The sequence below is a fragment of the Anser brachyrhynchus genome (genome assembly GCF_964034855.1).
Source record: "Anser brachyrhynchus genome assembly, chromosome: 11".
Classification (NCBI taxonomy): Eukaryota; Metazoa; Chordata; class Aves; order Anseriformes; family Anatidae; genus Anser; species Anser brachyrhynchus.
The window spans coordinates 14,343,257-14,357,679 of NC_137706.1; the positions used below are offsets into that span (position 1 = coordinate 14,343,257).

Here is a 14,423-nt window from a genome sequence, read left to right on the forward strand (position 1 = left end):
CCCATTTGGGTTCCCTTCCTTCCCCGTTCTCTTGCCATGGAAAACCCTCCACCAGCCCCCCCCAGACACCTCCCGCCACCCCCTTCCCCCCCCCCCAAAAAAAAACCACCACACAACCCTATCGGATTTGGCTCTCTTTATTATTTATCATTCTTTCAAAATAGGATATGTTCAAAAATATAAATAGGTGCAGGGAACGCTGGTGCCCCGCACGGTCCCCTGGAAAGAGCACGTCGTCCCGGGGTGGGCGCTGCGCCGTGGGGCGGCGGCGGGGAAGCAGAGCGGGGCCGGGACCCCCGGGTCTCAGCATCCCCCCCCCCCGGCTCCCCCCTACCGCAGCCCCCGGCCCCCCCGGTACATTCACTGCCCATCTCCCCACCCGCCCCGACGCGCCGCAGCAGTAGGAGGATTCTGGAAAAAAAAAAATTAAAAATAAAATTAACCCCAAAAGGTGCTGTCCACCCTGGAGATTAAATAACAGAAATAATTACATTGTTCGTGGATAAAATCAGGAAAAAAATAATCATCTTTATTATTTAACTTAACCCCCTGCCCTCTGCAAACCCACCCCCCTCCCTGTCCCCGAAGGCACGAAGATAATTGGAACCGGACGGTTAGTAAAAAGGCTGACTTCTAATTTGCTTTGCTTTGGTGCTTGGAAAAACATTAATTTTTTTTTTTTTCTTTTATATATATACACAAAGGTGGGTTTGTCTTTAATATAATTTTTTTTTTCCTTATATGACAAAAAGCAACAACAAGAAGAAGAAATCGACTCTGTTAATATAACTGTTCTGTAAAAATCTCTTTCTCTCTCCGTTTGCCCCTCGGTGTCTCTCGCCCCGCTCTAATGGGTGGGTCTGTGCACGGCGCTGCCGCTGGGTCTCAACCGACTCCGGGGGCTCCTCTTGTATAGCCTGCGCTGGTAGCTGGAGGCTGCGGGGGGAGAAAAGACACCTTGTTGGCAGCACAGACACTGCTGGTCCCGTGCAGAATAAAATCCCTGGGCAAACGGGTGAGCACGGGGAGAAGAGCAGGGTGTCCCAGCGGCAGCCAGCACACCGCCGTCCCTTCTCTCGCCCCCCCAATAGCTGCAGGAGGGTTCAGACGGGGGCAGCAGAAAGAGGGGAGCAGCCTGAGCCCCCTGCCCTGGTGCTTGGCAGAGCCAAGGCTGCATCGGGCCGTGGCTGCCCCGCTGCCGCCTGCCCCTGCTCCCCTTCTCCTCCCTGCCTGGAGCTTTGTCCCCTCCGCCCCGGGACTGCAGCCGGAGCAGCAGCTGGGCTGACACTTGACGGATGTGATTTGGCTGAGGGCGATGACATTGTTGGGAAGCTGCGAGCAGGGATGGGAGCGGGGTGTAGGCAGCCTGGGGATGGGCTGGGACGCCTCGTGGAGAGGGCTGGAGGGCCGAGAGGAGAGGGGCGAGGAGCCCAGCCCCGTCCCTCGGGGCAGCTCTGCCGCGGGGCTCCTGTCTGCTCGGCAGCGTGCTGGGACGGGGGGACCCCGGGCACAGCGCCCTGCTCCTGTCCTCTGCTGATGCCAGAGCTCACCACTGCAGGAGCGTTCCTTTTCCTTCCCTAAGTAGCCTTGGTTCTTATTAAGCTCCTTTTTCCCCTTCCTACAGCCCTATCTCGGGAAAACTTCCAGCAAGACAAGGGACCAGGGCATCCCTTTGGCTCGGAGCTACCCTGACCCCATGGCGGTGCCACCCCTGCATCAGCCCCAACCCTCCCCATTCCCCAAAGGGTGGCCGAGGGGGGGAAAGGTTTGGTCAAAGGCATCCCTCTCTGACATCCCACGGGATGGGGCTGTGGGGATTGGGGCAGCCGAGACGTACGGTTTATGCAGGATATCCGCGGCTCCTCCCACTGCCCGTTGGGCTGGCAGCGGATGGTGGGCACGTGGCGCTGGATGTAGCCCTGGTCGCACTGGTACCGCACCAGGGAGTTGATTTCGTAGCGGTCCTTCCTCCGGCCGAAGGTCCTGGCGTTCTCCACCACGGGGGGATCCCCGCAGGCAACTATGGGAGACGGGCAAAGACAGGGAGAGATGGAGGGATCCGAAAGGTTTCTGGCTCATCACCTGAGCCCCAGCGCCAGAGAAGCAGCTGACAATGGGGGGATCATTTATTTTGGGGAGAAACAAATGGAGGTGATACAAAAAAGGGGACTCTTGCCAAAAAAGTTCATAAAAACTTCACCAGAGAGGCAGGTTTACAGTGAGAGCTTCCCTGGCAGGGCATGGGGCTGGCATGCAGGAGCAATGCTGCCACCAGGGTACAGCCTTGCCTGGGGACATGAGGCCCCCGCTCCTCCTGGCTTCTGTTATTCTTTTTCAAGACCTCAGGGGTGTTCCTCCTAGAGGCTTGATCAAGGTCAAATCCTAATGCCAATTCTTTCCACCTTTTTGAACACCCCTTGCAGTGACAAATCCATGTTACGTTCCTCTTTGCTCTCTGCGTTGACTTTCTTGTGCAGAAATGAAGCTTCCTGCGAGGAAAACCCCATTGGACCTGACCCATGGGTTCCCATTCACGTGCACTGGGTGCTCCCAGTGCTGCCTTCATGCCCTGGCCCAACAGACACTGGCCCCCCTCCTTGCTGGTGCAAGGGCTCACCTGTTCCTTTCTTGCACGTGAAAGGCAGGTGGTAGTTGCAGGGGACGTCGTTCCATTCGCCTTGCTCGTGCCAGATCATCACAACGCAGTCCTCACCCGCGGCGAAGAAGTTATCGGGTTGGTTGGGCCGCCAGTTCTCAAATTGCTGGGGAGAGAGGAAAGCCTTTTACCTGGAGCCAAGCCCTCCCTTTTCTCCCGCTGCCTCTCCTCCCCTCCTTTGTGTCTCCTGCCTTTTATCAGGAGAAACCACGGGCTGCCCACACCGCTTCTACAGCGACTATTTCTACCACCATGGGGCCCAGCCTGTGGCTCTGTTTCACGAGAGGCTTGGAAATGCCAGGGGAACCCCGCTCCTGTGCCCCCTGGCCCTCCCCAGGGACTCACCAGCGAGTGCCCGTCGGACCAGCGGAAATCGTTCTCCACGGCTCTGTCGCTGAGCCCGATCCACTGGTAGTCCTGCGCGTGGCCTGCGAAAACCAGACGGGGAGAGAAGAGTGGGTGGTGGCTCCCCACGGCTCGCTGCGGGTCCTCCACGTGCCCCCCAACACTCACTGTTCACAAATTCTTGCTCCTCTGGGGTGATGATGCTGCTCAGGTGGGCTTGGTGTTCTCGGCACCTGGTCTCCGCGTCCATCCACGTCTCCCTCTCTTCAAAGTGCCTGTAGCAGTGGCCCTGGAACTTGGTCCAGCCGTCCTCGCAGTTCTCCAGGTCTGAAACACACAAGGGCGTGATGACAAGGAGTTGGAGCGTGAGCCTGGAGGCCTTCCGACTCACCTGCTGGCAGCTCATGCGCTGACGGCACAGGACAACACACGGTCACTGCCACTCAAAAGCAAACCCTGACAGGGGTGTCTCTCTGACACCCCAGGGAAAATGACAGAAGACATTGAAGAAAAATGCAGAAGAGAAGGGAGCCTGTGTCGAAGGCCCTGTATTTGCCATAGGGTGACCAGTGCTACTGGAAAACTTGAGTAACACAGAGTTATTGCTGAGCGATTCCATCCTCGTTGGTGTCTGGGCTTCTTGAGGAGCTGGCCCAAGCCACAACCCTCTTTTCTCACTTGTGTTGGCCTGCAGAGTTTTCTTGCTTTGGAAAGCATCTCCAAAACGCGAATCCCAGAGCCCAGAATCGACATTCGCATGTTGAAAAGGAAAGGGGGGAGGAAAGGCTGGGTTCAGGTGGTCACATTGTTTGCTGTGGTTCTGGGTTCTGAGGAAAGGGAAACCTACCCAGATGGAGAAAAGAGAGGGGGCAGGAACTTACCATGGCAGAGACAGAAAAGGAAATCTCAAGAAAAAGTCTTGGAAACTGCAAGAAAAGGACAAAAATGTCTCAACTTTTTGAGTGTCTTTTACCACCTGAGAAACTTTGAAGAGTTGAACCTACTACTTATAAAAATAAAACCACAGATGGGGAGAACAGAGGTGAATGGAGAAGCCACCACAAAAGTAGCTTTCAGAAGCTTCCATCCAACATGACAGCACGCTTCTTCTCCACGTGCCTGAAGGAAACGAAGGCAGACACAGAAATGGTGCTATGGTGGCACACGAGTCTTGGGTTTTGGGCAGGAGCAGCCACTGGCTGGAGATGGTGTACCTCTAGGGCCTTGAATGAGCTCTGCCACATCATTTTTTTCAGTACCTACATTCACAGGGATGAGCTTTCCCTCTGCCGTCCATGAAGAGGGAGCAGAGAGAGCCGTACTACACCCTGGTCGGAGAGAAGTCTGGTAGAGGTGAGAGCAGAAATCGAGGACACGCCAGGATGGGTTTAATGTCAGCCTTGCAGATGCACGACCTCCCACCCTTTCTCAGCCACCTCCTGCTCTCAGAGCGGTGAGATTTCATCAGTCCTCGTGCCTCTCTCCCTTCCCAGTAAGGTTTTCTGTGCTCAGTTTCTTTCTTCTGTTGTTAAACTCAGTAGGTCAAAGCACGGTCACCTTCAATCACACAAACTCCTGCTAATCCACCCTTCTGTCTTCTTCCAACTGGGGACTGCAGGTGCTTCATAGGTGTTGGAAGGGTTTAAAATGTTTTCTGTCCTCCTTAGCAGATCAGATGGATTATCTGGAAGTAGCTGAAGCTCTAAGGACCCTTGGTCTCTGCAGGCAGACCACTCGCACGAGGTGAGCAGACATTGCTCTGTCTTTTGAGATTTAAATATACTTTTTTCCAGCTGCTTGAATGTCACCTCTTGTCATCACAGCCCGGGGATGGGACAGCACATGGCACAGAACCTCAGCAGGACATTGCCTCGGAGAAAGGCCACTCTTTCCTACACAGCTGTTACTTATGGGAAAATATGACAGCAATCGTCTTGGAGAAGGACAACAAAAAGCTTTTTCCCTGGTAGGGACACTGTTGTGGTGATAGGAAGGACTGGCTAAGTGCACAGATGGCAGAGATCACCTGCAGTGTCCCGGTGCTCTTGGAGACCCATAGATGTCAGAGAAAGGAAGGCTTGCCACATGGGAATAATCAAGATTTGCATTCACCACTGAATTTGGGGCATTGATTTCCTCTTGCATGTCCCAGGCTATGGGCCCCAGGCATCGCGAGCCCATAAATCACAGAAAAGAGGAAATTAAGGCTGGCTTGGACCAAACAAGTTTATAAGCAGCTGCAGGGTAGGCATCTTCTGGCAGAACAAAAGGCAGCAGGGAGGAGTAAATCAGGAGCTGATTAGGTTTCATTAGCAAGGAGACATAAAGACAGCATCATTCTTGCCCAGACGGTCCCAAAATCCTGAGCCTTCTTCTTATGGTCTACTCCACAGCTTCATAATGAAAGCAGAAAGAGAGATGCAGACAGGTGAGGAAAAAATCCAACGTGTGTTATCATTACTTGTGTCAAGGTGAGTAAGAAATTGCAAACTTATTCCTCTTGTTTGAGCAAGGCAGGGGAACTTCCCCTCAGTTAAGCTGACAAAAGTTTGGGCTTTCATCAGCTTTAAGAAAACAAAAATTTTTTTTCTTTTCTTGTAGAAACAAAAAGAAGTATTAGTGCAGGTCAAAGTGCGCCTCATTTTGATGTGAAAGTAGGTTGCTTCATGTTTTCTCAAAGACACACGTTCCCTGCTGGTTTTGCCACGGGAAGCCGCGATGCAGAGATGACAAAAATGTCATGCTGTGTCAGATCTGCGGAGGGTCCTGGAGTGAAGGAGGCTCCTCTCAGCTGCATCCTCACAGAGTGAAACGCAATCATTTCACATGGCTCGCTTGAAGCATCCTTCCATGAAATTCCAGTCTAGCAGAGACAGCTCGCCTGGGGTGAAGATGTACTCAGATGTTTCCCTGCTGTTACAGATGAACAGGAGGACCCTTGAGCCAACGAGACAGTGACTTCTGTGACCAGCACCACTACAGTCTGTACGGAGCTCCACCAGAGAAACTGAGCAAGAGAAAGCTGAAGAAGACGCCAGAAGTTCCTGCTCAGGGATCTTAGAGAACACACTGCCGTGATGAGCAAACTAACTGGAATATGTAAGCAAAAGGCTCAAAACGTTCCCCTGCCGTACTCCAAGCTGCTGTTAGAGGTTAGCTAACGGAGATGAGGGCTGACGGGAGCACCTGGGGTCAGCTCTTTGGGGTAGGGTGGGAAGGAGGTGATGTAGCTGTTAGTAAGATTAGCTGAAGCCAGGTAGGCCGTACCGATCTCACACAGGTCCCCTCCGTAGCTGGGAAGGCATAAGCATTTGAAAGAGTCGATGCCATCAGCGCAGGTAGCTCCGTTCAGACAGGGGCTTGAGTGGCACTCATCAGTGTCTGCAAGAAATGAAGGGCTTCCATTAGGGCTCTGGGCAGGGAACTCCACCGACAGGAGAACTCGTTTCCTTGCTTGTTTAGGGAGTACCAGGTGTTCTGGGGGAACCTGGGAGTTGTTAGGTTCTTATTTGGAAGCATACTGCCACTGCTGCTGCTGGAGGAAGGAAGGCAAGAGGCCCGACCCACCCTACGAGGAGGATGTTGTTTTGGTGTCACTTGATGGTTGAACACCGCTCTGGAGATACCAAGACAGCCTCAGCAAGACGTATATCCGATACACAGCACTCAGCCTCTTTGACAGCTAGGGTAACTCTTCCTTGTCTACCATCTCTGCCCAACGGATGGAACATGCAAACTTGTGGCCGTCTCCACCAGTTATGTGTATATGAGGAAGAATGTGGACTTCTCAAAAGTGAGAAAAACATCCTGAAATAGATGTCTATCTTCCAGCTGGCATTCCTGGAGCCAGTGTTCCCTACTAGTTTCTTCCTAACCTTAATTCAGATGAAGCCCCAGGGCAAGTAATCTCATCTCAGTGAAGCTAAGTGCAGGGAAGAAAAGAAGGGCATTCAGAGGTGGTTCAAAGACCCACAGCCTTTTCCTTGTGAGGATTTTAGGAAGAGCTATGACAGCCTCTTCCTCGGTGAAGAACACCGGAGTGTAGTGCCATTCTGGACCTGTCCACACTATGCACTTTCTTGCTTGTGATGGGTCTGGAAGAAGCTCTAGGTCTTTCCCAGCTGTGGATTCCCTCATGGTGGTGGAAACTATTCCTATTTCCCCATCTAGAGCAGCTCTTAAGATTCCTTCTGCTTTTCCACAGGTGAAAAGAGAAGTTGGGATGGGAAGAATTCAGCCCCCAGCTCAATCTGCTAATTTGCACAAGCCTGGGTGGTAAGTGCCATTGTTTGGTAGCACTTCCATCCTCTATCATCTCAGGGAAGAATGAAGGAGACATGGATGCTCTGAAGAAGGCCATGTGTGGGCAGTTTGTATCTATGTAAGAAAATGTAATTTGTGCTGGAATTAAAGTTCTTCTCCTAGTATCTCTCCATAGCGAGCCTTAATCCTATTTATCAACCTCTGGATTCAGAAGGAAAATCATTCAGAATGGAAAGATCTCAGAGATGTTCAACTAAAGAAACAAGACTAAGGAAGAAAGTGGGAGCACACCGTGCAGGTTAGGTTAAATGATGATTGATTAGCTCTTCATGTGAGATAACACTTCTTTCTTTCACACTCAGAAGAAAAGTAAATCTTTAAAAGTGCTGACTAACTTCCCACACTCTTCTTGTGGATCAGAGGCATTAGTGAGGAAACATTCAAAGATGATGAAATGGTGGCTGTGGAAATACCAGAGCAGGGCAGTGTCTCCTCAAGGTCTGTGTTCTTCTGGTTAGGGCATTTTCACTCTGATACTGTCTCCCTGCAGAACAGTGGCCCAGTTGCTCAGTGTCCCCAGACATACGAGAGCAGACACGTTATACCCGATGTGAATGTCTGGCTGCTCAGTGGCCAACGTCTGATTATGTCAGCTAAAATATGGCATGCTTTGTAACGTGCCTAAGAAATGCAAAACATTCTTCCTGACCTTGGATGGTAAATCGATTCGTGCTTTGGAGCATGAGGATTGTCATCTTTATTCTAGGCTGCGTCACTGTGAGCAATGTAATCATTCCTCAGATGGCTGATGGACCACTTCCACCAGTTCTGCAGTTAGTTCTTCACTGAGAGAAGGAATTTCTTCCTCTGATTGCCCTTCTAAATAATCGTGAAAGATTTCTGGATTTCTATATTCACTGCCGCATGAAGAAAACTGAAGATCCTGTCTCCAGGACACTAATAAGTCGGGACTTTCCAGAACATAACGGAGGTCATGGGTCTGGTAAAAGAGAGGAGCTGCACTTGGCTGGCTATTGCTTATCAGTGACACTTGGAGTTCTTAGAAGACAGAAAGTGTGAAGGAAAATGAAGCATCCTGAGGGATGATTACAGCTCTAGAGGTCCCCCCGGGCTTCCAACAGCAGTGGCAGCAGACGGTTGTACTGATTCCAGTGGGCTCCAGCTGAACAAGTAAGGAAAGGCTCTCCTTTGTCCATCAGGCTCCATCGAGGGGAAAGCACACCACAGAAGTGGGAACAGAGCACTAAAGCAAGAGCTAAAGCAGAATATTCAGTGGGGAATAATGAGTCTTCAGTCGTCTTTGGCAACGTGGACTAAAGCTTGGTGCATCCGAGATCTCTTCTGAGATGCATGAGACCCACTGCGAGTTGTTGCCATCCCTTGGGCCAGAGGAAGAGGGAGCAGACACACACATGCAAATTCGTTGCCACAAATCTCCAGCCGGGAAATAGCACTGGGGCAGAATTTCCTTTTACAGATAGTGTATATAATATGACTGCACATATTATATAGGCTGTAAAAACAAATCTCTGCGTACAATATATATGTTATATATATCTCCATACATACACATATATATCTGTATATATCACACAAAGAGAAAAGGTGTGTACTCACAGGTAGTAAAGGAAAAACAGGCAACAAATAAAAGTGAGACTTTTTTTTTTTTTTTTTTTCCCCAGAAGCATGCTGCAAATGGCTGGAAAGAAGACATTTTAAACACATGATGATCATAAATACCAAACTCCCCCTTCAGCCTGTTTGCTGTTGGGACAGTGACTGTGCCTCCATCTGGATGCAGGATCACCTCACCAGGCTGATATCAGGAAACTTAAACATGTCAGCTAGCTCGGAGGAAGTGTTGCTGATTCTGGTCCTCCCAGAAAATCTGGTCTTTTAGAAAAGTAAGCTTTAAATGGTAAGATTGGCAGCCGTGGTGCCTCTGGAAACCCTGGCAAGCCAGTTTGTGGGTGGTTCTAGGATATCGCATCAAAGCCATGGGATTTATGGGAGGTGAGAACTCCAGTGAAAAGAATCCCATCTATCACTCAGCGCCTGGCTTTTTTCTTCTTAACCTTTTCTGTGCCAGAAATGCATCCGCTTCCCCAGAGTCTGGGGCTAGGTGAGGTCAGCACGTCGCTGTGCCCATCACCAGCTGGCTGAGAAGCCTGCGGCACGCACGAGGGCAGGCTGTGCTCAGCAGGGGCCAGCCCCAGGCTCCACAGCACCGCCTGCCCCCTCCCTACCTCGCCACCCAAGGGTCTTACGCGTACGTGAGCTATTTATTTGCTTGGGTGAGCAGTCATTCAAAAGTCAGCTTTGCTTTGAGGTGCAGCCCAAGAGCTTATCAAGCAACAAGAAGAGACTCCTGCTATTATTACCCGGCGCTAACAAAGGACAACTGATGTGGCATGGGATGCAGAACAGAGGCAGCCCCTGGCTTTCAAGAGCTTCAGCTCTGAAACAGAGGCAGAGAAGAAAATGCTTCGCAGTGCCAAGAATAGGAAGCCCATTTAGATCATGTTATTAACTCACTTCTCGAGGATAATGCAAAATCAACAACTCTTCGCGAGATGATTTGCACTGCAGTTAATATCACCCAGAAGTTGCAAAAGATTATTCAAACCTATTGTCACAAGAGTTTCTATTTTACAATATTAACTGGACCTAAGGTCTAACTTTTGGATTTATTTATTTTTTTTAAATGAAACCAGAAATTAAAACAAAGAAATCTAATGTAAATAGGCTCTTGCATCTGGAAGATGTAAACTGTTGGCTGGCAAAAGCAAGGGGAGTTGCAGTGTTACAATGAAAACTTTGAATTTCCTTCACCATTTTCTTCCTAAGATTTCTCTTGCATTGCCAGATACTTACTATATTTAGTCAGTACTATTTTCTTTTGATGCAGCTAAACACAGCAGAAGTATTTGCCCAGTGTCTTTGAAGACAATGTGCTGTACTAGATCATGGAAATTGGAAAGAAAAATCCTTTAGAAATGAAAGAGAAATAGATCAGTCCTGGTTTTGCTCAGAAGGCAAATGGCACGCAAAAGTGAACACACAGTGAGAAGGGACTTCTTTCAAAATCCTTCATCCCAAGCTAGGAAGACAATGCTAGAGACAGTGCTAACACTTCTTAAAATGGTGCAGTCTCTGCATTTCTCCCAATGGCAGCCTGGATCGATGATAGCAAGTATATCCATCAAATAAGGCCAACTTTGCACTTAAAACATTTCCTGGGGAGGAACAGCTTGCAAACAGACAGGATGCTATCACCCAACTCCTGAAATAAACTGTGCAGTTTTACTGAAGCTCTAAGAGACTAGTTTAGAAACACACTCTAGGATTTAAACTCCTGCTTTTGTTCTGCAGAGAGGAAAATATAGGACTGAAAGGCAAGGCATTTTCAGGATGTCCAGCTGTCCCTGTTGTGCCTCTCACCTGTTCTTTATAGATTCCTGTGTGTTTATCCAAACAGGGATTCAGAGACCAGATACAACATTATCTTCTAGAGGCCAAAGGAAAAAAATAATCCAGGTACAAATTAAATTTGCTTTTCGGAGACTCCAGGGAAGTTTGAACTGATAACTCAGAGAAGAAAAACATTTGAGCAATTGTAGAATGACTCCTACAAGAAAAGAATAGGAGGAGCTGGAGAAAACAATTCCCTCACATTTTAAGTAAAGTACCAGCATTGAACATCATGTAGCCAGCTAGTGACTTATGATGAGGAATTACGTTCTGAAAAGAATTAACTTTAATGATTAAACCACATCCTCCACGCAGTGGAAGGGCAGATATTGGCACAGCCTGTTTCTAGGAGAAGCTGCCAATCTGCTGGGATGTTTGATTTGTCCAACACTCCCATGGAAGGAGAGCTCAGCAACTTTGAGCATCTCTGCCTCCAAAACGTTGTGTGTAGAAGTTAACTGATGGATATAGGAGACTATTCCAGGGCTGTAGGCTGCGTCTTCAGAGAAAGGTCTGAATTAAGCAAATAAAAGTTTGATGCAAAATGCACAGTGTGTCCAGGAGACATCAAATCATCTGGGTGGCCGTTAATGGTTTCTGATTTTGCTCATCTTTCAGCCAGGACTGGAAGCTCCAATTCCTTCTTGAGCATGTACGCTCCTTTCCACACTGGGTGAAGCATTATGAACCAGGTGAATGATTTTTAGACATTTTTCTTCTGCTATAGTCTTCTTTAAACCAACAAAGCATTATCCCTTGCATTTCCAGGGTATGAAGAAGGAGGAAACCTCATCAAGACCTTTCTCCCTATGACTTCTAACCTTCAGCTGTGCTGGGGCCCTAGGCAGCAGGCTCCGTGAGTTCATTTCACCAGAGACAAGCAAAACTTAACATAAATTGCTGCCATTTCAGCACATTTCTATTTTCCCCCCTGACCTGAATGAAGTTGTTAAGTCATTGGCTGGTCGGCGTGCTCCAAACCACAGCCTCTCACTGAAGCGCCAGCTTGCTTTTCTCAGCTAATAATTATTTGTCTTCAAATGTTACCAGAAGCAAAAAGACCCACTGAGTTGGCAAAACTCTGGATGGAGAAGCCAACTCTATGGACAATTCTTCAAGCTGTAGGCTCGTAGGGTTCCTGTCCTCATGGAGGAGTCAAACTGCTGACTAAAGACATGTGCAGGCAAAGCCTTCAATTTGGTTAAAAACTAAAGAATACTGGCATGCCAAGCGTTAATTTCTGGTCTTCTTGTGCTTCTGGCTCTATCCTTCAGAGAGAAGTAGGGACTACAGCAGAGCAGAAAAATATCATTCTTCTGAAGTCATCCCACTAAAAAGGCTGCTGAATCTAACTGGAACACTTAAATGACAGGACAGGAGCCCAGCAGCCGCGTGCCCCCTGCTCCTCACTCCATGCTCCTTTTGTAAGCTGAACTAGCTTCACCCATGCTTCAATGATAGCCAAAATTCATTGCATTTAATGGGTAACCATTACACCCTATGAGCTCTGAGCACAGCGCAAGGGACAGGTATTAGAACTGGTCTTTTTGCAAGAGGTAAAGTCAAAGACCAGGGAGCTTCAGGTAGAAAGGGAGCCACAGCACAGGAAATACAATTTTGGGTTCCAACCTGTGGTTCTTCCTTGTAGATTTTTCATGTTCACGATTCCCAGTGCAGTGGGAAGAGTAGTTGAAATAAAAGACCTGTGAATATTTTTCCTTCCTCCCCTCCCTTCTGTCATCACTTTGCTTTTCTGGAGGAGTTTCCCCTCGGTGCAGAGGTGCTGCACATTCACGGTCAGTACGCTTTCTTGCTGCCTAGATGAGCCTCATTCAGACCCCAACCTGGACTGCGTTTCACCCTGAAGGGATACTGCTGCGAAGCTCATTGACCAAAATGTTCTTTCACCCTAGAATATCTTCTGGGGGAGCACCAACCAAGCACGGGTCCTGAAGCTCTTCTCTGGTTGATCAGGAATCCGCAGTTAGGCTTCAGGCAGTGGTCGCTTACCTCTATCTGTCACCTGCTTAGAAACCCCAGCTGCCGGAGCGTCATCCCCGTGACTCATGAATACACAGCATGTTCCAGTTTTGGAACATTTTTCAAACTTCTTCACACATGAGCTGCCGAACACATGGTTTTCTTTCTAAATACTTCACAAGAATGTTGGCTAACAAATGCTCCGCAGAATCTGGCAATCGCCTTGTGGGTAATTTATAAAAAGAATAAGCAGTGAAATAAAACCATACTTTGGGGCCAATTTTTTTTTCTTTTGCTGAGCCTCACTGGCTGGTTCCTTTCCTTCCCCTCGCCTCCGCCTTTGCTGACTTGTTTTTACCTCCAGGCTAGGACGTGGCAGTGAGCATGGCCCAAAAGCAGAGCTCGTTAGGTGTGCTAAGAAGTTTTTTGGGTACGCAGTTCCCAAGCCCCAGGCCCTGGGACTACCCTACTGCCTTGCCCTCGCCCACGCCTGCAGCATCTGCTCTGCAGGGGCTCTGCAGGGATGGGGGACCTCAGATGTGTGGGACCAGGGCTGAACAAAGCTCTACAATTACCTGGTGTCTCAGAGAGAAGTGATGCAGAGGGAACTCGCTCAAACTACCTTGAGGATGGAAGCAAAGTTAGAAACTGGGCTGAGCTTCACAGAGCCCTGCATTTACAGACCCTTGCCAAATCCAGAGCTGCCTGTGGTGCAAGCTGTGGATTAACCAGTCCGGGAGGTAAGATGGGAAGGGGGCAGGATGAATATTACTTCTGCTAGAAGGAACTGAGTTGGCCTTTTAGCAGATACTTTTTGTGCCATGCTTCTGCAGAGTGGCCACTGTGAAGGTGCAGCCCATTCAGAGCCGTGATGCACCTAAGCACATGTAGGACCTTTATGCCACAGCTCAAGTATGAATGGTTTTGCAGTGGGGCCCATGCCCCAGAACCTGCTACTGGCAGCCGCAAAGTGAAACCAAGCCATGGCCAGGGATGTCGTGGGACATCCTGTGTTACTGGGCTCCTTCCTGGCCAAGAAACAGCAGCTGGCAAGCATGACAATACCCCTGCTCTTCTTCTCCTTGTAGCATCCTAATGCCTCCACGGCACGTCAGCACTGCTTGGTGGACGGTTGTCAGAAAGCTAGCGAAGCATTTTCACCATACAAGGCTACTCAGATTTAAATATTGTATCTGTTTATACTTGGCAGCAGTGGGTCCTGCTAAAGCACCAAAAAGGGGCAGGGTGGAGGGAAGCACATCTATCAGCGGGGCTGCCAGAAGGCAGCGTTGGCTTGCTGTGAGCATCGCCTCGTGCGTTTTGCCCGTTTGCACTGCAGAGAGCAGCACAGGACGCAGACCAGAGGGTGGCCACGCTCCGTGCCAAAGGGCAGCACAAAGACGGGAGCAGCGCGCCCGATTCAAACGTCACACCCAGCAGTGACAAGGCGGAGAGTGGAGATTTTGGTCCCCAGCTGGCTTGTTTTGCCTCTCAGGCCCTCGGCACTGCGCAGCAGCTGATGGCCAGCCTGCAGCCGTGGAGCAAGTGCTTGGAAACACCCGGCGGCCCAGGCAGCAAGTCAGCACATCACGGAAAGAGAAACAAAACAGGGCAGAGGCTCGCAGCCTGCCTTATCCAACTTCTCAGCCACGTCCCTCAGCCAGGGTGGAAGTCTCCAGCGGGTGGA

General features: G+C 49.6%; 1 protein-coding gene across 3 annotated transcripts in view; it reads right to left on the minus strand.

The window, feature by feature from the left end:
- Positions 1-705: 705 nt before the first annotated feature.
- ACAN (aggrecan) overlaps positions 706-14,423 on the minus strand; it is a 49,011-nt gene continuing 35,293 nt past the window's right edge. For 2 of the 3 annotated variants that reach the window (XM_080607624.1, XM_080607623.1), the window contains 6 exons: positions 6,269-6,382; positions 3,170-3,328; positions 3,002-3,084; positions 2,618-2,762; positions 1,838-2,020; positions 706-936 (listed from right to left, as the gene is read on the minus strand). In XM_080607624.1, the coding sequence (XP_080463750.1) occupies positions 848-936; positions 1,838-2,020; positions 2,618-2,762; positions 3,002-3,084; positions 3,170-3,328; positions 6,269-6,382 (773 nt within the window). In that variant the 3' untranslated portion in view covers positions 706-847. The remainder of the gene's footprint in view (positions 937-1,837; positions 2,021-2,617; positions 2,763-3,001; positions 3,085-3,169; positions 3,329-6,268; positions 6,383-14,423) is intronic. The other variant, XM_080607625.1, reaches the window with a different exon arrangement.